Source organism: Aquila chrysaetos, chromosome 9, assembly GCF_900496995.4.
Source record: "Aquila chrysaetos chrysaetos chromosome 9, bAquChr1.4, whole genome shotgun sequence".
NCBI classification, from domain to species: Eukaryota; Metazoa; Chordata; class Aves; order Accipitriformes; family Accipitridae; genus Aquila; species Aquila chrysaetos.
In genome coordinates this window covers 76,775-102,904 of record NC_044012.1, presented here as the reverse complement: position 1 = coordinate 102,904, position 26,130 = coordinate 76,775, and the positions used below count along the sequence as shown (strand labels likewise).

The 26,130-nt window shown below is 44.4% G+C and overlaps 3 protein-coding genes across 5 annotated transcripts; 2 read left to right on the top strand and 1 right to left on the bottom strand.

Annotated features, from left to right (window-relative positions):
* Positions 1–231: 231 nt before the first annotated feature.
* On the top strand, positions 232–6,308 carry CHST4 (carbohydrate sulfotransferase 4). 2 transcript variants are annotated; one of them, XM_030025243.2, is made up of 2 exons: positions 232–544; positions 4,461–6,308. In XM_030025243.2, the coding sequence occupies exons 1-2, from the start codon at positions 432–434 to the stop codon at positions 5,611–5,613; spliced, it is 1,266 nt and encodes a 421-aa protein (XP_029881103.1). In that variant the 5' UTR covers positions 232–431; the 3' UTR covers positions 5,614–6,308. The 2 variants fall into 2 exon arrangements, with proteins under 2 accessions (XP_029881103.1, XP_029881104.2); XM_030025244.2 differs by lacking the exon at positions 232–544 and adding an exon at positions 3,239–3,382.
* Positions 6,309–11,195: 4,887 nt separating this feature from the next.
* Positions 11,196–14,454, bottom strand: LOC115345883 (TERF2 interacting protein). Its single transcript, XM_030025394.1, has 3 exons — positions 13,955–14,454; positions 13,745–13,821; positions 11,196–13,118 (listed from the first exon to the last, which is right to left on the bottom strand). Exons 1-3 carry the CDS (start codon positions 14,442–14,444, stop codon positions 12,675–12,677), a joined length of 1,011 nt encoding a protein of 336 aa, XP_029881254.1. The 5' UTR covers positions 14,445–14,454; the 3' UTR covers positions 11,196–12,674.
* Positions 14,438–26,082, top strand: KARS1 (lysyl-tRNA synthetase 1). Of its 2 annotated transcripts, none has more exons than XM_030025386.2 (14): positions 14,438–14,563; positions 15,293–15,443; positions 15,656–15,821; positions 16,229–16,322; positions 16,595–16,781; positions 16,956–17,081; positions 20,924–21,043; positions 21,285–21,447; positions 21,547–21,720; positions 22,454–22,539; positions 23,221–23,306; positions 23,654–23,780; positions 25,460–25,603; positions 25,952–26,082. In XM_030025386.2, exons 1-14 carry the CDS (start codon positions 14,502–14,504, stop codon positions 26,036–26,038), a joined length of 1,773 nt encoding a protein of 590 aa, XP_029881246.1. In that variant the 5' UTR covers positions 14,438–14,501; the 3' UTR covers positions 26,039–26,082. The 2 variants fall into 2 exon arrangements, with proteins under 2 accessions (XP_029881246.1, XP_029881247.1); XM_030025387.2 differs by lacking the exon at positions 14,438–14,563 and adding an exon at positions 14,659–14,784.
* Positions 26,083–26,130: the final 48 nt, after the last annotated feature.

The window sequence follows — 26,130 nt, the reverse complement described above, 5'->3', positions numbered from 1 at the left end:
CCTGTCTCTGCACTTGTGGTGGGCAAGATGGTCCTCCTTGCAACAAGAGATCCTGTTTGTCCTTTGCTCTTACGCGCCACAGACATCCTCTTTTTATGGAGAGCAGTCTCTTTTGGGGCTTGCAGTGGGACTTAACATAGAAGCATGTCTCAGTCTCCTTCATTAATTTCTTGGCCCTTCTCCTTTACTAGCAGTGTTTGGTCATCTGTGCCCCTGCAAGAAACTGCCATTCCTGTGCTTTGCTGCTTAGTGCAGGGTGGAGTTTTATAGTTTAAGGCTGGTCAAAGTAGGCGGGCACTGTAGAATAGTCAGTCTTAGAGCTGGGACATACACAAATGAAGGGGACAGGAGGCAGCAGGCACAGGTATAGGTAAAAGCTGAGTACACGTGTATATGAGAGCCTGGCATGAAGGCAGAGTGCCAGTACATGAATGCACAGCTGTTCGTGTTGCTGCCTGGAGGAGTGTGTACTGCAGCAGTGTATGTGTGTGAGGGTAACTTTGCTTGAACCTGGTGTGGTGGTGCTTCAAGAAGACTTGTTAAGGTGAGATTTTCAACCATTTCTTGGTATCTGGTGTGGATGCTCTGGTGCCCAGAACTGTATTTGACTGCTCATGCTCAGCAGCCTGAACTGGGAGATAATTTTTGTAAAACACTGTAAATATGTGGATGCCAGTAAATTGCTATGTGATTCCTCCTGTAGACAGAAGCTGTTGGTCTGGCTTAGAGGGTAGTTCCTGCTTCTCCAGACTGTCTTCTCAGTGCCCCTTCTCAGCATTTCCCACTAGTGACAGTCATGCCATCTGTTCTCCCCTGAATGGGCAGATGCTATGTCTAATTCTGCAGAAGCTGATCAGGCCAAATTGAAGACAGATTTGATAAAACTATGAGCAACCATCAGTGCCATCAAAGACCAGTGTCTGGGGCTTTCCTGGCACTAGATCCTCTTTGCTATGCTACTGCCACTACAGCAGTAAGGGATCTGTACAGGTCTGGATTGCTCCCCCAGACTTGCAGAGCATTCAGCCACAGTCTGCATAGTACGAGGTTATTTGGGGCTGTACTGTCACTCTCTCCCCCAGACATGCACAGGTTCCACATGCCTGCATTCTGGGGACATGCCGCCCATGCTAGAGTGTGTTTGGTGGGTATGTCTCCCTGGGGCTGCTTTCTGCTTTCTGTAATGCTCTTCCTTTGCCAGGATCAAGCTTTTCCAAGGCCCCTCTGTGTTTCTGGAAAAGCTTAAACCTCTGCTCATTTTTTTGGACACCAGCTGCTCAGGCCGGCAGATCGCAGTTCTTTGTGTACTTGTACGTGTGCTGTGGGAGATTTTAACATGGTGACACTGGATTGTCGTATTTTTCAGTAGTTTCTGTTCTTCATCCTTAGTGCCTTGAGATTCTTTCTGTTCTTTCTGCTCTGAACCAAATCCTGGCTCATCTCTCTGCCAGCAGACAGTAACAGTGTGCCTTTTTTTGTTCTGCAGCTGAGATTGTCTCAATCATTCTGGGCTGATCTTTACTCTGCAACACTGTGAGGGCTTCATATTTCACTTTTGCAATATGAAATGAAGTGAATCACTTGTGAGACTGGATGTTTGCTGTAGGGAAAATGTAGTTAAGACAAGATCTTAGTTTAGAAACATCCCAGCTGCCATGATCGAGAGATACAGTGGTGAAAAATAAGGTTATGTAGTATTTCTTTCATATTAGGAAATGTCAGATAGAACCTTTACCACTCTTTGGTGCTCCTTTATTCCACTTCACCAGGCACACACAACTCATCAGTCCTTCTCCCCTCCCTGTGGGACAGACCGGTCAGGGCAACAATCATCACTACTTCTTGTATAAGAGTGAAGAAGCTGTCGAGGCTGTGGCCTCACATGAGGCCATTTCTACCAAGAGCAGTCACAGGGATGGTCTGCATACTCTGTGAAATGTCCAAAACATCCAGCTGTCCCACCCTGGTTTGGCTCAAGATTAAAAGCATACCCTTGCTTCCCAGAAAAACTGAATCCATTCTCTTTGACTCACACTCAGGCTATTCACACACAGGTTTCTGGAGAAATAATGATTTCTGTGGTTTTAAATCTGCCTGGGTATCTTAATGCCAGTGTTCATGTCTGCTCAACAGAGTTTTTCTTAATTAAGAGCTTCTGGCTGTAGTCCAGGAACTCTGTCAGGAGTTAGAATAACGATATTAATGGTGCCAGATAGAAGTGATATCATCAAAGTTCATTTGGAAGCCAAGACTTTTGGTAAACACTGCTGTATTTATTTGCAAGGAGGAAGCTGATATATAACTTACTTTTACAACAGTCTTTGTTTGCATCTCTTCCTAGGCTTGGTCCAAATGTCGACCTGAATCAGCTTCTTGTCAGACCTGAACACTACAGTCCATTTGTATAACCAAAAAAATCAGTGGGCTTCTTGTCCAGGAGATCAGAAGCATGCTGTCTGTCACTAAATGCACAGCCCCATCCTTGAAAGACATTATTGAAATAAAATTCACGTTGTAGTAGTGCTTACTGGCAATGACCAGGCTTACCCATTGGGCTGGGTATTGTCCTGGCTCTGAGAAATTGTAATTGCTGCCTTATAAACCCTAAGCTCAAAACAAATGCAGAGCAGGTAGATTAGATAAACAAGCCAATTTATGCATATATGCTGGAGGGAAAGATGAGTACCATTCCTAGTTGGTTAGCAGCAGTGACTGTACCTGAAAATCTAAACATCAGTGCTACAGAACTGAAATCATGGGAGGAGGCATCTCCGTGAAAATTAGTCTGAAAGCTTTGCTGCAGAGGGAAATTGAGGCAGAACATAAGGAGGACGTTAACAAAATGTTGACTGGGAACATTCATGCATTATCATGGACCTAGAAGATAACAGGGTAAGCGCGTAGCAGGGAAGCAGTGTCTGCATTGTGGCCAGTTGGGGCACACTTTACACCTCTGCTGCTTTAGTAGGGAGGCAGCTGCTCTTCAAGGGCATGGCTACCTGAATTCTGTGCAATTGTGGGCCGCACAAAAGCAGTGTACAAAGCTGTAAGGACCTGGGCTTCAGTGCTGCTCTGTCCAGAACGACTTCCAGCATGCCCTGCAGCCCTGAAGGCCGTGCTCTCTCTATCTTGTCTGGCTGTGGAAGCACCTAGAAGGAATAACCATGACTGAGAACCAGTAAGGTTTTTTAATTTTAGTTCACCTTCAGAAACATAAAGCAGTTGCACTGGCCAGAGAGGCCCATCTCCACTGCAGCACAGCTAAACTGCCAGCATGGCACATGGTGACAGGGGAGCACACCATACTGTGCGGATTTCTGTGCTATCTGAGGAGCCTGTCTCCAGGGGCAGCCAGCACTGCATACACCCACCTATATTCAAGGTACAAACAGACATGGCTAGTGGAGGCGAGGAGAGCAGAGGAGAGAGGAGTAGATGGCAGATGACTTCTTAAAAATTAAGTCAATCCTTTCTGCCTCAGTGTGACAGTGTACTTCCTGCAGATTCCTGTGCCAGCCAGTACTCGGGCTATGAATTGTCCCCAGGCAGCACAATGGATATTTTCCAATAATGAAGTCATCCTCAACAGGCAGAATAGAGATTTAGTGCAAGAAACAAGGAGCCAGCTTTGGGGAGACCTTTGAGTTGGACTAACACATCGTGTTGTACCTCTTCTCATGAAAGACCTACAGGATGAGTGGGGTTGAGGGAGGGGTATTAGCAGACAGTCTTTAAAAAGGAGTTAGGCTAAGAAAGGGGTTAGTTGTAGGTCAGCCTGCCTACACAAAGTTAGATGAGATAAACCCTTGTGGGCCTTTCTAGCAAAATTTTCTATGATGCTGATTGTGGAGGAGATACTGCTGTGCCTGGATTTATTACAGTGCCAAATGCTTTCCTTTGGTATGTGAGTTTTTACCTGTGATGACAATAAATGTTTCCTGAAATTCCAAAAAGAATATAAGTAAATAAATGGAAACCTACATTGTATTTTTACAGCATTCTGGCATAAAAATAATTGTAAAATGGTGGTCAGAGCAGGAGCTTAAAAGTAACAATGTGGAACTGTTGAATTTGCCACAAAAACTGTTTGTTCCATCTTTCCTCCATAAAAAATCGCAGCGATTGTGTACACTAAGTACACATTTGTGCGTGCTGACTTATTTCAATACACTGAACTAACTCTTAAACTTTGATAAAAGTGCAGACAAGCTTTTCAGTGATCTTCTAAGACTGCATTAGAATGGCTTACTGACAAACAGTGGTTTTGTTACAGAAAACTTTCAGCCCTGCAGTATTTATGTCCTTTCCAAAGATACCTTGTGTTGTGGTTGTCACAGTATCACTCGTAGTATGACAGCTTTCCAAAACCCTGAGCCCGCAGAGGGATTGGCAGGAGCCTGATGCACCACATCCTGCCTTCTTCATGATCCTGTGATGCTGAACTTCCTCTGTCTCTGCAGGTGCCTTGCAACCATGATGAAGTCTAGAAGGGTGCAGGTGCTCCTGATTCTGGCAGTTCTGTCCTTCCTTCTGATCCACTTCCAGTTCCTACCCTGCAGCAACTATGCCTCCATGGAAGAAAAACCTTCTCCAGTCCACATCCTCATTCTCTCCTCCTGGCGGTCAGGATCTTCCTTCACTGGACAAATCTTCAGCCAGCACCCCAGCGTCTTCTACCTGATGGAGCCCGCATGGCATGTGTGGGTTAAGATGTACCAGAACAGTGCCAAAGTCTTACACATGGCAGTGCGGGACCTAGTCAGGTCAGTCTTTCTGTGTGACATGTCTGTATTTGATGCTTACATGTCTAGCCAGAAGAAGAAGTCTGATTTATTTCAGTGGGAGACAAGCCGAGCCTTGTGCTCCCCCCCTGCCTGCGACTCATTCAGTCGCAGTGACATAATCACTGCAGGCAATTGCAGAACGATCTGTGGCAAGTACCCATTCAGCAAGGTGGAGGAGGCTTGTAAAACCTATAGCCACATTGCCATCAAGGAGGTTCGGTTCTTTGACCTGAAAGTTCTCTACCCCCTTCTCACTGATCCATCCCTGAACCTCAAAATCATCCACTTGGTACGTGATCCTCGGGCTGTGTTCAGGTCCCGAGAGAATACAATGGCAGAACTGAAACGTGACAGTAACATTGTTGTGGGGTCCCAGAGGACGAAGGGAGAAATGGGGCCCTACAACACAATGCAAGTAATCTGCAAAAGCCACGTTGAGATTTATAAGGCAGGCAGTCAGGCCATTCCCAGCTTCCTGAAAGACCGCTACCTGCTGGTTCGCTATGAAGACATTGTCAGAGACCCGCTAGCAAGAGCTGCTCAGATGTACAGGTTTGCAGAACTCCATTTCACACCAGAACTTCAGAAGTGGGTGCACAACATCACCCATGGGAAGGGGCAAGGAGCACAGGCCTTTGATATTGGGTCCAGAGATGCACTGAGAGTATCCCAGGCCTGGAGGGAGACCCTTCCCTTCCAAAAAATAGAAAAAGTGCAAAATGTGTGCAAGGATGCAATGGACTTGCTGGGCTACCAGCTCGTTCAGTCCGAAGAAGAGCAAAAAAATATGTCGCTGGATCTTTTGTTTGCCCAGAACTCAGAGGAGTAACAAATTCTGAAGGCAGAAAAGCTGCTCTCTGCATGTACTCTGTGAAGGCTGCAGAGTGCAGAACTGTTTCGTAGAGCAAAAGAGGACAGAGGTGCATGCATATGTGTGTAAGAGTGCGTGCATGGATGTGCTATGCAAGGACAAGTAACACAGGAACCCCGACTCACTCATGAGAGCTTTCTCAGCAGCACAGGGTCACTCTCTGAGGCCCCTGGAGGCTCAGCCACAAAGCAGGCTGAAGTAATGAAAGTCTGTTTTCCAAATTAAGTCCATGGTTTATGTGAAAGTGGATGTGTAGGTTGGAGCAAACAATGCCAAAGGAGCAGGACCAGATAGCAGAGCTCAAAGCCCTCACAGACCACAGCTAAATACTAGTGAAACCACATCGAGCAATTGCACTGCAAAGGAAGAGGAGACATAAATGGAAGCTGAATAAAGAGAGCCTTATTTGTCGTGCTGCCACCCAGGATATGTAAAGCCAGAAGAGATGCAAGGATGACCAGACATTGGTTTCCAGAAAGATCCTTTTTTCAGAATGGTTGAGTTTTCAAGCCCAGTTTTTCTTTTGCTCCATTCCTGTGCTTGGGCATCCGGCCTTGGTGGCAATGTTGGGGAAATGTTTGTGTTTACTTACTATATAACGGGCAAACAGAATAAACCAGCTATAGTTGAAAATAAAAACTCCTGGGTTTGCATATGGGGATCCATTTCTGGGACTACGTGTATCCATTTATTTTTCAGCTGAAATAATTCTGTCTTCTAGCTTCCAAAACCAAGAATAGTTGTTCCCCTGGGAGTTCTCACAGTCCACATGTGTGACTGAGAAGAATTCATGCTAAGGTTGAGACTGTAACGACAAGGTAAGGACACAGATTCCGTTGGTATAAATACTGGAACTGGGAAGAGAGGTTTATGGCAGTGGACTGAAGCCAAGAGGAGAATGGGAAGTTACCCTATTGAATAATTTGTTGAGAGTATTTTCTGTCTTAGAGCACAACAATATTATGTTCAATAGACTATGCCGTTCTCCACCATCTCCATTGGAGATGCCATTCCCCCACCTCCAATGGGAATATGTAGCTCAAACTTGAACATAAGGTAAGGAGAAGAGCTTGTTACCACACTTGGGGAGTGAAATGCCTACAAATACCTCCTTCTAAACATCTTCTTTCAGGTGTAAATTGCAGAGTCTCTTTAACATGCACCTATTTAACAGTGAATATGAGCCAGCAGTGTGCCCAGGTGGCCAAGAAGGCCAATCACATCCTAGCCTGTATCAGAAATAGTGTGGCCAGCAGGAACAGGGAGGTGGTTGTTCCCCTGTACTCGGCACTGGTGAGGCCGCATCTCAAGTACTGTGTTCAGTTTTGGGCCCCTCACTACAGGAAAGACACTGAGTTGCTGGAGCGTGTTCAGAGGAGGGCAATCAAGTTGGTGAGGGGCCTGGAGCACAAGTGTTATGAGGAGCGGCTGAGGGAACTGGGGCTGTTCAGTCTAGAAAAGAGGAGGCTGAGGGGAGACCTCATCGCTCTCTACAACTACTTGAAAGGGGGTTGTAGTGAGGTGGGTGTTGGTCTCTTCTGTCAGGTGGCTGGAGATAGGACAAGAGGAAATGGCCTCAAGTTGAGGCAAAGGAGATTTAGGTTAGGTATTAGGAAAAATTTTTTTACTGAGAGGGTTGTCAAACATTGGAATGGGCTGCCCAGGGAAGTGGTTGAGTCACCATCCCTGGAGATATTCAAAAAGCGAGTGGACAGGGTACTTCAGGACATGGTTTAGTGGGCTTGGTTTAATGGTTGGACTCGATGATCTTGAAGGTCTTTGCCAACCTAAATGATTCTGTGATTCAGATATTGCTCCAGAGCTGGAATATTTCCACTACCCTGCAGACAGCAAGGCAGCTGTCCTAAGGCAGGATCACAAGCATCAACAAGGGATGAGGCTTGATTCTGAGGATGTGCATCCTTGGGAGAAGGTGATCAAGGCAAGGCTGGGCATGGGAGGTGATCTGAGGAGGCTCCAGGCAGGATCAGGGTGTTCAAGGCCATGGGAAGCTGTGTTCCCCTTCCCACTTCACCAACCCCCCCTGAGTCCTTGGTTCATTGCTCCTCCTCCCGGTGTTCCTCTTCCCTATCTGCCCTGGCTGCAGCCCCTTGCCCCACGGCCCTGTTCACTTTGTCGGTCAGCTGCCCTCCTCATGCCAGTGTAGCTCTGGTGAGGAGTGCTCATATTAGACCTGCCAGAAGGGCATTTGGTGCCCACTATAGAAAAGTGACAATGTCTACCTGGAGGACTAGACCTCATTTGCATGTTATTAAAAAAGTTGCAATATCTTCTTAAAAAGAGAAATCTATACTGCTGAATTTTAAAATTAGCGGGTATAGTGACTGTGTTCATGTTTGAAGGTGTATAGGCAAGAAACAGTGTCCAGCCTCTCCCTATTGTGTGTGTTTGAAGGGTGACAAGGGGATTCACCTTAACTGAGTAGCGATCTCTAATAGTAGAAAGAAGGCTCTTCTGATGTTCACAGCAGCTGGGTTGGCTGGGTTTTCTTCTACCAGAGACTTAATGAGGGTTTTGTTACATGCTGTTTCTGCTGAGGAAAGTAGGGAAAGCAACGTTATGGATGGACACTGAGCAGTTATGTTGTTTAGCAAGAGAAAGTAGCTGCTAGCTGAAGACCTGTTGGAATGAACCAATGAGCCATCCCCAGTTAACAGTCAGTTCTGAAACCACAAAGAGTAGCAGCTAGAGAAGTTAGGAGAGCTTCCCAGCCCAGAAGCAGCTCTGGAGTCACTGTAACGGGTAGGCATCAGCATTCCAGATCCCGTGTGTCCCTTTGGGGTAAGGGACCACCCTGCAGCATTAGTAAGAGTTGCAGGATGAATTGTGCCACAGCAAGCAGTGAGCAGGGGACGTTAGCAGCCCAGCAAGGCAGCTCTAGAAGCAGAATTGGTCAGCAGTGGGAAAGTTGATACAGGCAGGAGGGAGGAGCCTTTCTTTCAATTTCTGTTACATTCAGCATTATTGTTAATTATTTAGACTTCACAGGCCGGTGTTTTGTTGCAGCATTTCTCTTATCCATGAAATTATATTTCTTCAAATGCCCCTGTGTATGCTCCTGTGCCTTGTAAGGGGTGGATGGGCAGGGGCAGACCTCAGCTTGTTATCCAGTTAGCAGTGTTTTCCTGGTTTCTGGGTGCAGGACTAGATGAATGTCAGTGTTTCTGAAAGAGCCCTTTGAAATTGAATCCAGACATCTCTTACCACTAAACAGGGTCTAGCACATTGAATTATTCAGATCCACTACTAAGTCTGTACACCACACAAGCTGAATTTCTTCTATAGCTGCTGGTGATTCCTTCAGCACAAAGTCAGTCACTATCCAAATTTCACTTTCAATCATGTTTTCTTTTGGACGAAGCAATCAGCCCTGATCACCAAGACTAAAAACATTTTAAAGCAGCTGTGGCTGATTACAGGATGTTTGCTCCTCCGGGACGTGGTTTCTTTCTGGAGACCGCTAAGACAGGGTTGCTCTGAGTATGTATCCTGTTGTTTAAAACAAAGCTCTTATTCTTAGTGGTTGGAAAGACTTCAGGTGATGTTTCTCTATCTTTTCAGTGTCTGAATTTCCATTTCATTATCTATGAAACTGGAATAATACTGACTCAATTCAGAAGAGGTAGATATCAGTCTTGTATTGTGTAAATAAAGGTTTGAAGCCAGATTCATAAAGGAGACACCAGAAGTTGTATCCAACATTTAGGCTTTAGTGACACTTACAGATCACCTGCTACCATAGCAGTGTGCATATCTAAACCCCTAATCCCTGCAAAGGGTGGGATGTTGTATATTATGGAAATCATAGTCTTATTACTAGGGATCCTGTTGCTGAATGACTAAATCTATGCTGAGCTGGCAGCACTGGCATCTTGGTAGAAAGTCCACTGAAAGCAAGGTATCTTCCTTTACACAGTGTTTATGCAAACTCGGAGCAGGCAGGCTGGCATAGAGTAGGACTCATACTGCACCAGAGAAGCGCACAGCTGCTGTTTTTCTTTTGAAGTCCCTTTAAAATGGACCTTAACTCAACATATTCGGCTAAAAGCATAGCATCTCAGAAGCCTGGTCTGTCATAGTAAAGAGCTTCCTACTTTAAGTGCCAAGCCTATTTCTGAGCAAAAATAGACTCTTTTCAGTACCTTGCTAATTATATCTCTACGTTAACCAATGTCAGCTTGACTGGTCTAAGTTTTATTATGAATACTTGTTTTCAGTGGACTCAATCAATTCTGTGTATCAAATGTCTAGCTGGACAAAAACCTTCATAGTGTTACCAGTCAGCTAGTAAACAAATGACATAAAAATAACATATGATGCATTTTCTTAATGTACTGTTTTGAAAAATTACTTTAACTTCTGCTTCCTAAGCCTAATCAGAGAAAAAGCAGGATTGTTGATTTCAGTGTATATCTTTACTACACTCCTTTAGCTATGTTTCCTCAGTACAATAGGTAAGATTTTATTTTTTCTGGAAGCACCAAGGCCACACAGTGTGGTTACCTGGAAGTTTAAAGTTGTCTTAATGCAAGCACAGATGACTTACTTTTTTTTTTTTTTTCTTTGAGTTACAAAAAGAGCGTTTCTGACACTCTCTGATAGTACAGGGACCTTACATGAACATGGAAAGCCAAACTGTCTCCAGCATATTGGAAGGAACGTAACTGTGTCTTTGGTAAGACAAAGCAGAGAAAACAAGGCTTTTTCCTGCAGGAGAAGGCAGAGCCAGAATGCCATGAAGCAGAATCATATCATATAGTGACATCTCCAGGTCCCGTTAATGGGAAAGTGGACTGAAGAGACCTAGACCCATGTGTGTCTGCACAAGTAAGTGTGTATCTGTGGATAAGCAGTGCGTTTCAGGAGTTCAGAACACATGAAAGAGGGCAACCTTGAGTAAGCTGTGCTCTTTGTGTCTTAGTTCCTATGCCTACTGAGTGCCTCAAGTGCATATGGAAAGGTTCTCAGTGTTAGACAATGTCTTTGTATGGTTCTGCAAAGGTAAACATACTGTATGCAGACTCAGAAGTTTGCACTGCCTGTCTGACTAATTGCCCTGAAAAAGACAAACTCAGTCTTAAAGTGCCACTTAGAATTATAAAAAGATATAATAAGCCTTACTCCTGATCTTTTTATGTTGCAGCCACTTAATGTGTTCTACCTCTCACTTTGAATTCTAGAGCAGTTTTGGTTAAACAAGACGACCATTGAATTCTGAGGTTATTGTGGTGCTGAGACGTGTATACCACCCAAGCTAGAACAGGCGTTTTTGGCTGCAGGAGGTGATGGGTCTCCTGTTCTTGAACCCGGTCATCAGCAGTCCTTGGATTTCAAATCCAGCTGGCAAAGTTTCTACTTACTACTTTATTTGCCATGTTGTCTTGCACACTCTCATTAAGTGCTTGCCTGGTCTTCACCACAAGTCTCAAGTAACCAGTCTGAGCAGCACGAATGTACCAAGTAATTCTCACTTTTTCAGCAGGAATGACCTGTCCAGTGAAACACTGCATAGTCTAAAACAGCGTTTTGGCATTTATTTGGTTACATTGGTTAACTCTCCAAATAATCAATTGGTGTTTCAGGACAGTGGTTTTCTGAAGTAGCAGTCTCATTATATGAAGTTATCGCTGACTTTCAATATAACTTGAATTTGGCTTAAAATCAGCAATTTCCTAATTCACCTTAATTTTTCTAAGTGCCACAGTGCAATAAGCAAAAACCCCAAAATAGAATTCTAAGAAAAAAATTTAAAAAAATCAGTCTTTGCTTTTACTAGCCCATTTTATTTCACCAAATGAATGAATTCCAGATTTACAGGACTGATGTAAAATAATATTAAAGTAGTGACCAGAGCACAATCTCAGGCTGAAAGTACTGAGTTTTTCAGATTGTGATTGTACACTAGCAATGGTGTTCTCTCTCTCTCTCTCAAACATGACTTAGGCAATAGATACCTAAATAAACTCTGAGCACTCTTTCTTAACTCGTATCTCCTATGTCAACTATTGCACGTGGCCCTGAAAACTGGTCTACTTTTTCCACCTAGACTATATGGTCTGGTACAAGTGTTACTTTGCCAGGATTAAAGAAGCTGTGACTCTTCAATCTGTAAAGATGCAAGCTGGGGCAGAGCGATTCATTGTTTTTGAAATCATGAAGCAAGATAGTAAAGTTAATGTTATTAAACAAACCCTGCAATATTAGCACTGGAGAACATGTACTGGAAGTGGTAATAAAAATTGAGATCACTGTCTACTAGCCTGAGGTTTTAACTGACAGATCTCTGTAACATGAAATTGAATATTATAGTGTCACAGTGACCTGTTTTGGCCTTTCCCAGTACACATGGCCACTCTGAGACATCTCAGCATTCGTGTGTGAGACCAAGTGCCTCATCTTCTGGCATGAATGTTCTTAATCCCTCTTTTTGAACTGTTATATTTTCATTGTTATCATCTCCAAATGTCTGCTGCTAATCAAGGTTCACTAACAACAACAACAACAAGGTAATGACAACAACTGGCAAAGCAGGTTATTAAATGATCATCCAAACAGTGTGAAGTAAGACAGATGACAGAGAATAGGCTGCTATTGTGCACTAATAATGCATTCATTACAGGTTAGAGCACTTAATGTGATTCTGTCAGATTTTGGTTCCAACCCTATTCAAAATCCTTTGCATGCAGCAATATACAGGTAGGACTGTCAGCTGGTTTATATAGTAGATACACACTTTAAAGGAAATTTTCAATGAAAACTTAATACTATATAGAACCTTTATCTTCACCATTTTCTACTTTTAAATGTTTAATGTACTCAGTATTGCAAATAAAAATCAAATACAAAATAGGCCTTTTATCAAAAAATTATTTTAAAGCATTTCTGAAACTTCGGAATGTTGCATCAAATTTTCCATCACATTTGCATTTCTGAAATGACTTTGGTTTTTTAAGTTCCTGCCACAGTCCTAGATTAGCCATTCCCCTCTGCTTGGCTGTCTAACTTTTCCTAAATGCTACACGCTTTGCTACATTTTCAGCTCCAAATTTTGCTATCAATTTATTTCTGACACGTTCATCATCTTTTTGCAATTCCAAATCATCCTCTCTGCTCCATACAGGGTACCCATCCAAGCGCTGCCCTGTCTGCAGAAAGTATAAAGTAGTCTCTACTTCCCCAGTGTTTTTCAGAAAGGCCTGTGTAACAGTGAACAGGTCCATGCCGAACTTCTCCATGAAGTACTGCATAGTTTTTACTACCTCTCCCACCACACTGGAAGAAGAGCAAGTGCTTGTTGGTCTTTCTTCCCTTTGTAATTGAGTGTCAGGGAGAGCAGAGTCCTCCGGTCCAGTTTTCAAACCAGATGCTGTTTCTCCTGGCGACCTTCCCTCTCCATCTTGTGTAGAAAGTTCTTCTGAAATGTCCGAAGTGTCACTTCCTGACTAAAAAGAAGAGGAGTCATTGATTAGACATGGTATTTTCTGGCAAGCTTCTTTTATCACCACTACCCAAACACCTTCTACCGTGACTCTACGGTATATAAAAAACTGAGAAATTACTATGCATAGTAAAATTCAGTGACTGAAGTGAAGCCGTATGTGTTAACAAGGATATACAAGATCACAGAAAAGCATGAAATATAAGGGAGAATTTGAAAAAACCAAGCATAAAAGGCAAAAGTAAATGTTAATGCAACTGCAGGAACATTTTATGCCTCAGGTGAAAGGATGACTTCCATTTGCCAATACAGCTTTTAACATGACAACACTGTCACGTCAACTTCCTCAAGTGAACTCGGGCAGGGAATCAAACTAAGAAAACATGCCACAGCGAGGCACCGTTCATCACGAGCCACGTGTTTCACGGCTCACAGAAAGCTCCCGCTTAGCCATACCAGAAGGGGTGTCATGGTGCAAAGCCTGTTGAGAAGTTAATTATAAGTCACTCTTGTGCCATTTCGTGACAACCAGGAAGGGCTGCTCTGAGCAGCTGGCTGTCAGCGGCACTGCGGCGTGCAGAAGCAGCTGCGGCAACAGCGCTACTCCCGGTGCCGGTCCTGGACGCTTACCTCCGTGCTTTCGAACTCCCGATTCGCTGCCTCGAAAAGACCCGTGCTCTGCGCGGGCTCCTCCGTCCGCTGGGGCTCTGCGGGAACACGCGGGCATCGACTGCCGGGCTGCAGCGCGGCCCAGGGCCACGGCCGCCTCCGCCCCCGCGCCCGTCAGCCTCCCCTCGCCCCGGCCGCCCCCCCCCCGCCGCCAAGCCGCCCCCGGCTCACCCCCGAGCAGCGGCCGCAGGCGCCGCAGGTAGCGGTCGCGCATGGCCTGCCAGCTGTGCCGCGTCAGGCCGGCTCGCTCCAGCTCCTTCCAGAGCGCCCGGCCGCTCGCCCGCGCCTCGCCCCGCCCGCGCACCGCCCGCAGCAGCGCCGCGTCCTCCGCTTCCGTGAAGGCGAGGCGGCCGCGCGGCGAGGCGGCGGGCGGCGCGGCGGGCAGCCGGAAGGGCTCCAGCGGCAGCCGCTGGTTGCGCTCCACGCACTCCGTCACGTACTCGGTGGAGACAGCCCCGCCGGGCGCCGCCTCGCCGGGCTGCGCCAGCAGCACGGCTCCCGGCTCCTGCACGCGGCACAGCCGGCCGCCGCCCGCCAGCACCAGGGGCGCCAAGCGCAGCTTGGCTAGCCCGGGCCGCACGTAGAACCGCATCGGGCTCCCGTCGTCCCACAAGAACAGGGACCGCGAGCGCGCCACCGCCGCGCCCCCGCGTTCCGCCATCGCCGCGCCGGCCGCGCAGGCGCGGGGGCGCCGGGAGGGCCGGCTGGAGCCGGGAAGATGGCGGCAGCGGCAGAGCGCGCGTACGAGGCGGCGGAGACCGACTCACGCCTCAGCAAAAAGTGAGGGCGGGCGGGCAGGCGGAGCCGGGCCGAGCCGGGCCGGGGAGGCGAGCCGAGCCGAGCCGAGCCGAGCCGAGCGTCCGGCTGACCCGGTGCGTGTCTCCGCCGGGCGATCCGTCGGAGCGCGCCATGTTGGGCCCCGCCGCTGCGCGGCTCTGCGGCTGGGCCTGGAGGGCCACGCCCGCGCTCCGATGGCGCCGGGCACTTCATGACCGAAGCAGGTCGGTGCTATGCGGCCTGGCTGGGCTCGCCTCTTTCCTCATGAAGTCCCGGCCGGCGGGGTCGGGAGCCGCGGGAGGAGGCGCGGCGCCCGTGGGCCGCGGGGGCCCGGGCCGCGAAGGCGGCTTCGGGAGCCTGAAGTAGCGCCTGACTTTTTTCAGTGGAGACTTCGCCTTATTTCGGTTATATGTTACGTGAGGTTGCTAGGCTTTTATGTATTAAATGGCCTGCGGAGGGTCCTTGGGCACGTGGGCAGGCATCTTTAAGGTCTGTTTACGGAATGTTTAATCAAGTTTTAACTTTCTCTGAGTTTTTGTATCTCATGGGAGGTGAACTAAAAAGAGTTCAAAGAAAACACTTAAACATGCTTAAGGATTGTTTTGACTTTTGAGCAGAGTAAAAGAAATGACAGGGTTATTTGTACAGTAAGCTTTCGGCAGAGTCCTGCCAAGTGTTTCCCTGTAGGAGTATCAGAGTTCTTGCTGTATCTGATTTCCTTCTCTTTTGCAGTGAGCTGAAGAGGCGTTTAAAGGCTGAGAGAAAAATAGCTGAAAAAGAGGCAAAGCAGAAAGATCAAAGTGAAAAGCATTCAAATAAGCCTTCCTTGGCTTCTGACTCTGAGAATAATGTTGGTGCTGATGAGGAAAGCTTGGATCCAAATGTGAGCATCTGGCCTCATGCTTATTACTGTTCTGAGAATAAATGTTACTGATTTACATTTGATTTTTTTTTTTTATTCAAGGGGAACTAAATGGTTAAAAGGGGAGAGACCTGCATATTCCTACATAAGGGCAGCTGTATTTTAATTTACGACCTGTAAAACATTTCCAGTTTCTAACAAAATCATTTGGTTTTGTTTGTTTCTGGTGACAGCAATACTACAAGATCCGTAGCCATGCAGTCCAGCAGCTGAAGGGCACCAATGAAGATCCCTATCCCCACAAGTTCCATGTAGACCTATCTCTCTCAGACTTCATAGAGAAGTACAGTCACCTGCAGCCAGGAGATCACCTGACAGACATTACAGTGAGAGTGGCAGGTAAAGGCTTATCTGGGATACAAGAAGATGGTCTGTTGCTTTGCTAAGCCAAGTCTTAGCTGCTTTGAGTGATAGGGTGGTCTCTCTTCGAATTTTGCTGATGCCCTGTTACTCGGTCTTGAAGTCTGTAGCAGTGTTAGACTATTCAGGACATGTCCTTTCAGACTGAGTGGATCCATGCAACATCCCTTACAGCTACAAGATCAGGTTGCAATATGGGCTCCAGGACCCAAAGTTCATATGTTCTTTTGTGCACTGGTATTTATTTTGAGACTTAAGTGCTTCTCTTTCACAGTTAGTGATCAGTTCAGAGCTGACAGTCTTTTGTCCAAGTGATAATACTGTGGCTTTTGCCCCTGTATCCTTTCTGCTAGGAACTCTGATGTCCTGCATACTTTGATATTTAGGTCGAATCCATGCAAAGCGTGCCTCTGGAGGGAAGCTGATTTTCTATGATCTTCGAGGTGAAGGAGTCAAGTTGCAGGTCATGGCAAATTCCAGGTAAATGGAGGTATTCCCAGTAGCATTTTAAACTGAACTGCATTCTGGGGCCTAGAGAACAGTATCTGGGCTTTCTATTGCTTTAACTCCTTAGGCTATTCATCTATGGGTTGGCTTAGGCAGCCAGGTAATGTTTTACTTAGGATGTTGTGGTTGGCTTCCCTGCTAGAAGAATCCTTTTTTTAAAGGATTTGGTCTGGGGAGATACTTGCAGGACAGTTTGGAATGTTGAATTTTAAACAAACCTGCTTACATTGGCTTTGTAATTACAGGCTCTACAAATCTGAGGAAGAGTATTTCCGTGTTAACAACAAGCTACGTCGTGGGGACATTATTGGTGTAGAGGGGAATCCTGGGAAAACAAAGAAAGGGGAACTGAGTATTATTCCTTATGAAATAACTCTGTTGTCTCCGTGCCTGCACATGTTGCCTCATCTTCACTTTGGCCTCAAGGATAAGGTACTTGTCATACCTGTCACTCTTGGAGGTAATTTGACAGATAGGTCTGAATGGATGACCTTTTATATCTGCTGATGGTATCAGTCAACAAAGGAACATTAGTTTTGTTCTGGTATTTTTTCCTTTGGCAGCACATTTTGTCTAGCTTGTTCTAAAGATATTTGTTCTTTACAGGAAACTAGGTATCGTCAGAGATACTTGGATTTAATTCTTAATGATTATGTGAGGCAGAAATTTATAACCCGTGCAAAGATCATTACATATATTCGGAGCTTTCTAGATGAGTTGGGCTTCCTTGAGGTAAGGCTTCAGTGTTTATTTGTCTCTGCATGCTGAATGTGTTTAGAGCTTCTCAGCTTCAAGGATGTATATATGTTCAGGCTCATATGCAAAGTATTTACAGAAGTGAGAATAATTACCTCGGCACAATGTGTTTCATCAGTTTAATATAATGGGAGGCATTTCTTTCCTCTCTTTTTAAAGTTAAGACTATTTCCTCAGTTGGTGAGGTTATGACTCGGGAATCTTTTATCAACGTAGTACTTCAAACTACTGCTGTCCTTTCCTTATTTCAGTAAATTAAGGTAGAAATAACATCTCTGAAATGGTGTTTTGCCTCTGGAGGTAAATGCTGGTTTTACTTCCTGTAAGTAAAATTGGTTTTATCTTAAGGTCTGTTGTGGAGTACCATATGAGAAAATAATACTAGCTCCGCTCTCTGTTGTGTCCGGATTCTTGGTTGTACTTTACAGTTAGCAAAAAGATTAGAACTTAGTGTAGTTTATTTACAAGTGTTTATCAACTGAATCTGCAAAAGCTGCCAGTGGGAGTTTTTTGAGAGCAGTGGGAATCCGAACGTGTGCAGTGTCATCTCTGTCATATGTGTAATGGCTTTAATGTCTGTCTTTGATTTGTTTTTTTTCTCCAAATAATTCTTAGTCTAGTACTTACAGATTTTACTGTTCTGATAACTTAATCAAAAAGGACCCTAAGAGTCCTTCTCAATTTATATGAAGTTTTGACTTGTTGGAATAATGGAGTAAGTTACTTAGGCTTGGTGAGAATGTTGGGAATAAAAGGCAGAGAAGTCAGGGAATGGCCTGCTATACAATAGTGTAGTCTGGGGGTACATGAATTGGGCAGTGCTCGATCATACCAGTACTCCTTATGGCACAGTGTAGTGTCATGCCATGGACAGATACTAGTTAATTTTGAGAAAAATTAGTCAAAATGTCTTGGGTATTGTAGCGTGCTCTTCAGCTGATTGTCAGGGCTTGTTAGTTCAGTCGTCATCAATTAAACTTTATTTCCAATTCAGTACTGTCTGGGATGCTGGCTGCTTTCTGTTTTCTGCAGCTCAGCTTGTTTTATAGTGTAGATCTGTTTGCAGAATCCCATTAAATACTTGTTTAGGGAGCTATACTAATTCATAGTCTACACAATTTCTCCCCTTTTTTAAGTTCTAGCTGCATCCTTGTTCTCTTTTTATCACACATTGACTTACCTTTTTTTGCCATGAGCTTTGTTATTTCACAGGAACCCTGAGTCTCATTCTGTTTCGTAGAAGCGTTCCCCTTCCGTGTAGCTATAAGTAGTTCTGTTGTGAATTGTGAAATTCTGTTGTGAAAATACCTGTTTTCGTGCTTCTGGGTCAGTAACAGGGTATTAATTCTTGATGCTAAGATGTGAGCATATGGACAGGCATACTGAAATTCTTTGTGTTAACATGAAAGCCAAGCTGATTTCTAAGCACAGTAGTTTAAATGTGGCATATCCCACAGAATCAATTAGAAAATTGTTTGGCCACTTTCACCAGCTGTCTGTGTAGGGGGCCAAGTTTTGAGTTGTAAATTGTTCTGCTACTCTGTTTTTCCATCATTTGCAGCTACTTTCTCTTTTCAATGTCAAGAGACATTGAACTGAAGTCTGTTTCTCACATAGTCGATAGTGTATATTGCTTGAAGCATAAGTGGTCACCTTCTAAACATCTAAGAAAATGCAGCTTCTGCGAAAGAAAATTTGTAATGATTTGAACTAAATTAGTTCACTGAAGCCTGCAGTAGATTGATTTAATTCTTTTTTTCTCCTTGAAATGATGTATCTCTTCAGAAATTAATTCAATTGGACTCTAGGATTCCCCATACATACAGAAGATCAGTAACAGCTTTTTATCTGAAGTGAATGTTTCCATGTATCCAGATGTTCCCAGCCATTCTCACCACCAAATATTTTTCAATGCTCGAAATGTAATTTTTTTTCCCCAAAAAAGCAATATTATTAAAATTGTTTAGTTTTTTTCAAAATTTGCAGTATCCATGGCATTTAATTTCTTTCAGGATTACTGCTTTACAGCTTTGCTACGGAGACTATCCTAAAGAATTTACAGCATAAGCAATGATATGGAGAAGATACTGAGGAAGGCTGTTCCCTCTCATAAGTTTTATGAAGCAGCTTGCTCTCTTACCCAAGTGGATTGTATTGTAGAATCACAGAATGGTTTGGGTTGGAAGGAACCTTTAAAGATCATCTAGTCTAACTCTCCTGCCATGGGCAGGGCCATCTTTTGTTAGATCAGGTTGCTCAAAGCCCCATCCAACCTGACCTTGAACACTTCCAGGGATGGGGCATCCACAGCTTCCCCGGGCAACCTGTTCCAGTGTCTCACCACCCTCATTGTAAAACATTTCTTCCTTATGTCCAATCTAAATCTGCCCTCTTTCAGTTTAAAACCGTTGCCCCTTGTCCTGTCACTGCAGGCCTTGGTAAAAAGTCTCTCTGTGCCTTTCTTATAAGCCCCCTTTATGTGTTGAAAGGCTTCAAGAAGGTCTTCCCGGAGCCTTCTCCAGACTGAAGTCTCTCAGCCTTTCTTCATAGGAGAGTTGTTCCAGCCACCTGACCGTTTGTGTGGCCTTCCTCTGGACCTGCTCTAACAAGTTGTTGTGTTTTAACTCCAGCCAGCAACTAAGCACCACGCAGCCGTGCACTCACTTTAGGGGGGAAAAAAAGTAAAACTTGTGGCTTGAGATAAGAACAGTTTAATAGGACAGAAAGGAAGAAAATAACAACAGTAATAAAATGACAATAATAATAATAATAATAATAATAAAAGAATTGGAATATACAAAACAAGTTATGCACAATGCAATTGCTCACCACTCACTGACCGATGCCCAGTTAGTTCCTGAGCAGCGATCTGCCCCCCAGGCCAGCTCCCCCCATTTTATGTACTGGATGTGATGTCACATGGTACAGAATACCCCGTTGGCCACTTTGGGTCAGCTGTCGTGGCTGTGTCCCCTCCCAACTTCTTGTGCCCCTCCAGCCTTCTTGCTGGCTGGGAATGAGAAGCTGAAAAATCTTTGATTTAGTATACTAACACTACTTGGCAACAACTGAAAACATCAGTGTGTTATCAACATTATTCTCGTACTAAATCTAAAACATAACACTATAGCAGCTACTAGGAAGACAATTAACTATCCCAGCCGAAACCAGGACACAGGTCCACCTCTTTCTTGTACTGGGGACCCCAGATCTAGATGCAGTGCTCCAGGTGGGGCCTCACAAGAATGGAGTAGAGGGGGAGAATCCCCTCCCTCCACCCACTGGCCACGCTGCTTCTGATGCACCCCAGGATACGGTTGGCTTTCTGGGCTGCAAGTGCACATCGCCAGCTCATGTCCAATTTTTCACGCCCCAGTCCTCTGCAGGACCGCTCTCAACCCATTCATCCTCCAGGCTGTACTGATGCTGGGAATTGCTCTGACCCATGTGCAGGAGCTTGCACTTGGCCTTGTTGAACTTCATTTTCTGCAATGTAGAGAGATGATTTTGTGATAATGCTACAGCCCGGTTCCCAGCAGGTTCACATTTATAGTAAATATGAATGATTCTTGATAGCAACAAATAGTTTTAAGTAATTTGTCTTTACTGACCATGTGGGAGAAGTGCTCTTTAGTTCAGAATTGTTTTCATATACTGGTATGTCAGACAATAAACGAAATACAGAGCTCTTTCATCAAAGCTAGCTGTGGAGACAGATTAGACAAAAGCAGGGCGTTGACGTAGGAGCCTGGAAATACTTATGCCATTTATGCCATTGTTAAATTCATTTTTTTGTTGTTATTATTGTTATTTTACAGATTGAAACTCCTATGATGAATATAATTCCGGGTGGAGCTGTGGCAAAACCTTTTATCACATACCACAATGAACTGGATATGAATTTATATATGAGAATTGCTCCAGAGCTTTACCATAAGGTAAAATACAAGCCCCTCATGGCTAAGCCTATATTCTCCAGACTGTTGTGATTTTATTCTAAGAAGGTAAATGTAGCTAAACTGAGGATTATTCTTGAAGAAAGGTGGAGTCTTTGGATTGGAGGAAACAAAATGTACCTTGAATGAGATTTGTATGGTCGCATTGCAGTTGTCTGTGTTTGAACTCTCTTTAGTTCTTTTGAAAAAGTTGGTGTGTTTACTAGAATTTCCTTTTGTTTAGATGTTGGTGGTTGGGGGCATGGACAGAGTATATGAAATTGGGCGCCAGTTCCGGAATGAAGGAATTGATTTGACTCACAACCCTGAGTTCACAACTTGTGAATTCTATATGGCTTATGCAGACTACCATGACTTGATGGAAATTACAGAGAAGTTGCTTTCAGGTGACGTATGCAATATTAATTAAAAAAGACTAAGCATCTCTGGAAGAATTGCATATTATGTGGCATACTCTTCTTCTAAACTTTGGGTTCCTTTTGTAGGGATGGTGAAGCATATTACTGGAAGTTACAAGATCACTTACCATCCAGATGGTCAAGACGGACAGGCCTATGAGATAGATTTTACCCCTCCCTTCCAGCGGATTAGCATGGTGTATGATCTGGAGAAGGTCCTAGGAGTGAAATTTCCATCAGCTGAGTGTTTCGAAACTGAAGGTGAGATGCTGAGTGTGAATGTCCTATAATTAGTCCTTAACAGAAAGAGGGCAGAAGGTCTCGAGTTCTCAGCCTGCAGTCTGTCAGCTGCTTTTTTGAGGTGGTGCTAACACATGGGATTGCTTTTCTCTGGTTTTGTCTGCTAAGTAAGAGTCCAGAAAGAAGCCTTCATGTCCTTGCAGTCTTTGGCAGGATCTGACTCTTTTGCCTCTTCTTTTGTTGTGTATATGTGATGCTGTATACTCAAGAGGCATGATCTGGGGAGTTCTTGATCTATTGAAGAGACCTAGCTTTTTATTTCTTCTGTCTTTTGTGCAGTTAAGTCTCCATGCCTGTGATCATAGGTTAGGAGTACGATTATTTTGGGCTTTCTTCAAAATGTGTGTATGTGCTATTTTATTCCTGGAATCCAAAGCTATAAGGAAAAAAGTTCATATGCTTTTTGGTGATTTTTTTTTTTTTTTCTTTTTCCTCCGCCCCCCAAATGTCCAGCAGTCATGTGGGGTTGTGCTTAACTGTTGTCAAGTTTCTGAAATATGAAATAACTTACGTTTTAGTGTAAGCCGTTTAAAAACAAACACTGTTTTTGTAGATTGACATTTAAGCTCATGTTTTCCATGGCGTATACCATTAAGATCTTAGAGTGATTTATAAGACACATTGAAGGATGCAGAAAGAAAGAAAATGTGGTTGCCTGGGTGGCTTTTCTAATTTTTGTCTACAACAATTTCAGAAACTCGCAAGTTCTTTGATGACCTTTGTGCAGAGAGGAATGTTGAGTGTCCACCTCCCAGGACAACAGCCAGGCTTCTTGACAGAGTAAGTAAAGGTGGTGTTTTTATAATCCTAATGTCTTTGAGGATCTATCTGTATCAACAGAAGTCTCTTCAGAGCAGAAGTTTAGCTGCATCTGGGAAAACATGCTGAAATGCACTTCAGCTATTTCTGTATCACAGTGAGAAAACTTGCTGTGTCAAAATCTTACTTTGTGTTACTTGTCTACACCAAGACATAGTTAACCGATGCCCGCTTAACGTGAGCGCTGGAGGATTTTGATTTGATAACTGGTCTCTTGTGCTTAAAGCAGATCTGCTTTATCTTAACGTCAGTTTTGTCTGTGAGATCTGTGCATCTGTATGTACCTTACCAAACTGGTAGGCTTACCAAATAGTTCTTCTATCAACTGTATTAAGTCTTCTCCTTTGTACCCAAAATATTGCCTGACAGCTGTTTTTCTGCTGCTTTTCCTATTGGCCTTTGTTGTAATGTCCAAATTGAATTATGGTACTATTTTTTTATACAGTCTTTGCCATGTCATTTTCCTTATTCAACTAGGACACACATTCTCTGTTCATGAAGACATGACCATGATCTGGGAAACTTTTCACTTTGATGGTACCTTCTTCAGTAGTGAAGAGAGGGAAGTAGGATGATTGGGAAAGGCAGTGCTAGGAAGGTGATACTGTACTCTACATAATTGTTCTGCTTTTGTTTTCCCAGTTAGTTGGTGAATTCCTGGAAGTCACTTGTATCAACCCTACATTCATCTGTGATCACCCACAGATCATGAGTCCTCTAGCCAAATGGTAAGAGTATGAGACACATTCAGTATGTAGCTCTTTTAAACCCTCTCCTCTTTCTTAAAAAGAAAAAACAGAAAAGTAAGAAAAAAAAAAAAGTCACATATGTGAAAACTGAGATTTTGACGTTGTATACTAGTTTGTGAATTCTGACACCAGCCAAGATAGTCATTGGTTCCTGAGCTGTGAGACCCATCATCCAGGGAAGAGGTGTGCTTGTGCTGATGCTTAGTAGTTTGAAGTTTTGACAGCTGAGATGGCTAAGCATGGGCAATCCTTCTGAAGTAATGTATGTGCTCTTTGCTTCTGTAAAGATGTTTATTTTAAGGTATGGTTGTTTTGTCTTCACATAGGCATCGCTCTCATCGGGGACTAACAGAACGCTTCGAACTCTTTGTAATGAAGAAGGAAGTGTGCAATGCATACACAGAACTTAACGATCCTTTCCGGCAGCGGCAACTTTTTGAGGATCAGGCCAAGGTATGGCGTCCTGCTGATAGTGAATCAATGATATAGGCACGTAAGCGAAGAGTATTTCCTATGTCTATTGCAAATCTGTTGTTAGTCCCTACTGCTGAAAAGGGTTGTTACTACTTTGAGCAAGTGTTTCTCAGTCAAGTGAAAGTCTGTCATTGAAACTTAATTCCTTTTAAAGAAACCTTGCTCTCTTAAGGTAAACAAGTGCAAACACTACTGTTGATTAGTTTTTTAGTAGTGCCACTTTGTTTTGGAATATCTTCCCTTTTACTGTACCTGAAGTACTAATCTGGAAAAAAGGAAAATGTGCAAAGCGTTTTCTCTGTCTTGCTAGGTTGAGAGTTATGTTTCCCCAATTCAGCATCTATGTAGTCATACAACATTATACTTCTAGGTTGTTAAATAAATTTTCATGTCCGGTAAGAGTTTGAATGGCTCATTTCCTGAACTGAATTATTACTATTTTAAATTGGCTCACAGAATAGAGCTGCAGAGTGGAAATTATTAGGCCTGCAAATTTGTAGTACTGGCTTTCTCTGTATAAGCCTCAGAAGGGAGTAACTGAAGCTGATTCTGTTATTAATTAGGTATACACATCCATGAATGCATGCATGCCCACATATGATTGAGGGCAGATGATGCGGTCTGCAGAAACAGAGTTCCTGTTCTTCCTACTCTAATGGCTTCACAGTGCCTGAAAGGATTACACAGTTGTCAAAACCAGGAAAATAGACTTATGTTAACTAACTTACTTGATAGTAAATTTCAAAGTGTTCAGTCAGGATGAATATTATTATAGATGTCTTTTTACCTTGACATTACCTTTTGACTTATACCTGTTGTATATATGATTGGTCTAGTTGTCTCTCATGATTATAGCCAGACTTTGCAGATACATAATTATATGTGTTGAATGAAAATTTGTCTGAAAATTTAATGTTAAGGTGGAGACTGAGATGAAGGATGGCAGTTCGCATTTCAGGATTTAGGACTCGGGCAGAAAAGTTTCCTGTAACAGTCTTTTGCAAAGTCTTCCTTGAAACTGTGTGAGCAAAAATGTTTGTTGTTGTTTCAACACTTACACTTGGCATTTTCTAAATTTGAGAGGGTTGGCTAGTCTGTGTTTTTATTATTATGACTTATGGCGCTTGGAGGCTGTCAGGGTCAGATGCATTAGTTACCATCTTGGTGCAGATCTTTGTACTTGAGGGGAAAAAAGCAATTCCTAAACTTCGTTTCACGGAGCAACTACTGATGATTCAAACAATTGTGCTTCATAGTTGTTTCTGCAAGCATTAAAGGGGGGGGATGTTGCCAGCAATAAGGAACTTGAGAAGCCTTTGAAAGCAATTTATTCCACTGTCATCTGCTGCCTTATGGCCCTGGAGATAGCTTTTACTGAAGTGAAGGGCCTGGGCCTTTGCCTAGAAAGGAACTCGCAGATCAGACAGGAATTGAGCCTAGAGGTATTTTGGAAACACCTGTACAAGTGACCTCCACAGTTCTCCAGGTGCTGAGATTCCTTCATCTGTTACTCGCTTACACAGCTGTACAGGCCTTTGGTTTCATCAGTTACATGACTGTTACAAATAGCGATATTCCTCCTTTTTGGTAGGGGTTAGTGGAAGTGGTACTATCTAGCTCTGTGCAACCCACCTTTTACTACTGATTTTCTCATTTAGGCAAAAGCTGCCGGTGACGATGAAGCCATGTTTATTGATGAAAACTTCTGCACCGCACTGGAGTATGGCCTTCCTCCTACAGCTGGCTGGGGCATGGGAATTGATCGCTTCACCATGTTCCTTACAGATTCCAACAACATCAAGGTAAGTGTGAGAAATGGCAGCGTCTACTGCTGGCTTTGTCAGAGAACAGGGAACGAGATGCTGCAAAGCGGGCCATCTCTCTAACACGCAGTGTAGCCACCTGAGGTTCTTTAAGAATTCCACCTCAGAAAAGCTCTCCTTTGGTGCACTTGCTCGGAAGTTGATGCGGAGCGCGCGGCGGCGAGCTCCGGTGCGCGCAGCGCCGTGTGCCACCCACGCTGCCGCAGGCAGCCGGGCCAAGGGCCGCTCTGGCAAGACTTGCCCTCGGGGCCTCGCTCCCGAGGCCGGGGCGGAGGGCGGTGGCGGCGGGGCGGCCCCGGCGCCCGCTGACGGTGTCCCTTTTCGCAGGAGGTGCTTCTTTTCCCTGCCATGAAGCCGGAAGACAACAAGAAGGAGGCGCAGCCCGACCCGCCTGCCGAAGGCACCTCTGTCTGAAGTCCGCGGCTGCGCGGACCGTGAATAAAGGCAGCGCGCTCTGGCGCCCGTCTCCGTGTCTCTGTCTGCGCCTGCGCAGGAGCTGCCGCTCC